The sequence below is a fragment of the Austrofundulus limnaeus genome, unplaced genomic scaffold (assembly GCF_001266775.1).
Source record: "Austrofundulus limnaeus strain Quisiro unplaced genomic scaffold, Austrofundulus_limnaeus-1.0 Scaffold92, whole genome shotgun sequence".
Taxonomy (NCBI): domain Eukaryota; kingdom Metazoa; phylum Chordata; class Actinopteri; order Cyprinodontiformes; family Rivulidae; genus Austrofundulus; species Austrofundulus limnaeus.
In genome coordinates this window covers 11,189-13,468 of record NW_013952494.1, presented here as the reverse complement: position 1 = coordinate 13,468, position 2,280 = coordinate 11,189, and the positions used below count along the sequence as shown (strand labels likewise).

Here is a 2,280-nt window from a genome sequence, read left to right as displayed (position 1 = left end):
GAGGGAACGTAAAAGTATTGCGAGGTAAGGCAAAAGTATTGTGAGGGAACGCAAAAGGGAAAAAAAATCCCCCATGTCCCCTCACGGGCTCCGTAACTTTTAGTGCTGGTAAGTAATCATATAATTTAATGATTAAAACAAGGTGTAGCAGTGTAAAGTTTTATGAAACTGTTTTCATACACTGCAATGGAACTTTTAAAATCAGAGCTTTTTTTCACACTTAAGAAGTCCACTTTGGTCTTGACTGCATTCAAATTACCGTAGTTGTTGACTTGTCAGTTATGTCAGAGATAAAGGGATAGTTATTGATGTTCTCTGTCTCAAAATTTCAGCATCTGAAATCCAATTTTTGTGTGAGAAAAAAACTGCCAGGTCTACATCAAAACATCTCCTCCACACACACTCCAAAAAAAAAGGTAAATAAAGTGACCCACAATCACAACCACTGTCTTACGCATTGGATGATATAGATTATAGATAATTTATGCACAGAAGGTAATGTATCATTTTAGAAAATGTTTATTTTTTTCTTCTTTTATAGATCTGGCAACCCTGCTTCATTCGCCCATTGGACTGATCAGTTTAGCTGGCAGTCTTATCTATGTTAACAGAAGGGAGTGGAGGGAGTATATTTTACAGCCCATTTTTCCCTAGAATGATGGAAGAAACTAACTCATTCAATGAAGGCAACAAGTACTGTCCAATCAGAGCCCAAGTGTGGCRTTTCATCCACATCTTTGCCATCACRAAGACAAACGTAAGCCTAAATAAGCAACTACATTTTTTAAAGAAATCCCCCAAAAAACACACCCCACAACTTTAAATATTTCCAAGCAAATTCATAGAAAACTATGCCAATGCCACATTTAATGAGCAGACTTGGTATTTGTGTCTAAAGCTTACTCAATGTAATATCAATCTTTGGTTATGAAAACAGTGACAATGTAAAAACAAAAAAAAAAATCATGCAAAAGAGTAGAGGTTTAATGTTAACTAAGATAGTATTTGTTTCATACTGCCATGGCTATTGGCTTAAGTAGCATATTTTAGTATTTCCGTAACATTTTTGAGAAAGAGTTATTGTATTTGTCTGAAAAACATAATAAAGAGCCCCAGTTTGGTTAACCATTAGCATAGCCTGGAGGAACTAAGGCCTATTCATGTCACAACTGATAAGGTACTAACTACTAATAACTCTTTCGCAGAAAATCACATGGAAAAACACCTGACTACCTCTTTAATTACCCGGAWGCAGCAATAAAATGCTGCTGTGACATACAGGAGTGTCCATTCCATTTGAGACGGATTTGAGGCTGAACACCAAGTCTGCAATGTCTCCAATAGAAAACCTAACCCTCACATGTGACAAAGAAGGCGCCTTTTCGGAGGGAGACACAATTACAGGTATGGTGTCCTTTAATCTGACAAAAGACACCAAAGTTAAGAGTGTTTTTGTGCAAACTAGTGGGGACGCTCACGTTCACTGGACGGAAGGAAGCGGAGATGATGAGAAGTCGTACAGCGCACACAGGAGGTACTTTAAAGAGAAGGTGTTCCTGGTGGCAGAAAGTGCAAATGGTGAGGTTTATGTCCCGTTGTCTTATTCAGACAGCAAAAGATTTAAAGCAAACATGTTACATGTGTATTGTTTAAAGAATACCTTATAATAATGCCATATACACAATACACTTTCACTTTATCTTCACTTTCTTTATTTTTTAATATGCAGGCAATGTACTTCCCAAAGGCATCCATCAGTTTAAGTTCAGTCTTACAATCCCATCGGGGTGAGTGAGATATTTTAGCTGTCAGCATTTGAAAATTGTTCCTGTTTCCTCTTATGAAACAGTCCATTCTTAACCCAATATTTTTTGTTTGTTTTTAAAGGAGCATGCCATCTTCCTTTAAGGGATTTTATGGACGTATTGTCTACATTCTTGTAGCAAAAATTTCAAGAAAATGGCGATGGCCATCCACAGTGATGAAAGAGCTTAACTTTCTCTCAAAGTCCATTCAAAACAGTCGAGCATTTGTTAGTGACCACTATATTATAATGCACTTTTCATGTAATGATGTTTTTAAGATGTTTGTTTAAAAACTATAATAGAAGCTTGTTTATTTTCTGTTTTACAGAGTTCTCAGTCTGGATCGGTTAATAAAAAGGTGGGGGTTTTCTCGAAAGGAGATGTCCATTTGTCTGCTTCTGTTAACAGAGATGTTTGTTCTCCAGGTAAGATGACAGGAGCAGACTAACACGTCCTAATCAGTGTTGTATAAAGT

At 36.8% G+C, this 2,280-nt stretch overlaps 1 protein-coding gene across 1 annotated transcript in view; it reads left to right on the top strand.

The window, feature by feature from the left end:
• Window positions 1-1,476: 1,476 nt before the first annotated feature.
• Window positions 1,477-2,280, top strand: part of LOC106520420 (arrestin domain-containing protein 2) — a gene marked incomplete at its 5' end in the record, with an annotated part of 2,539 nt that continues 1,735 nt past the window's right edge. The window contains 4 exon segments of the mRNA XM_014012512.1: window positions 1,477-1,578; window positions 1,730-1,787; window positions 1,888-2,032; window positions 2,134-2,230. Coding sequence (XP_013867966.1) covers window positions 1,477-1,578; window positions 1,730-1,787; window positions 1,888-2,032; window positions 2,134-2,230 — 402 coding nt within the window.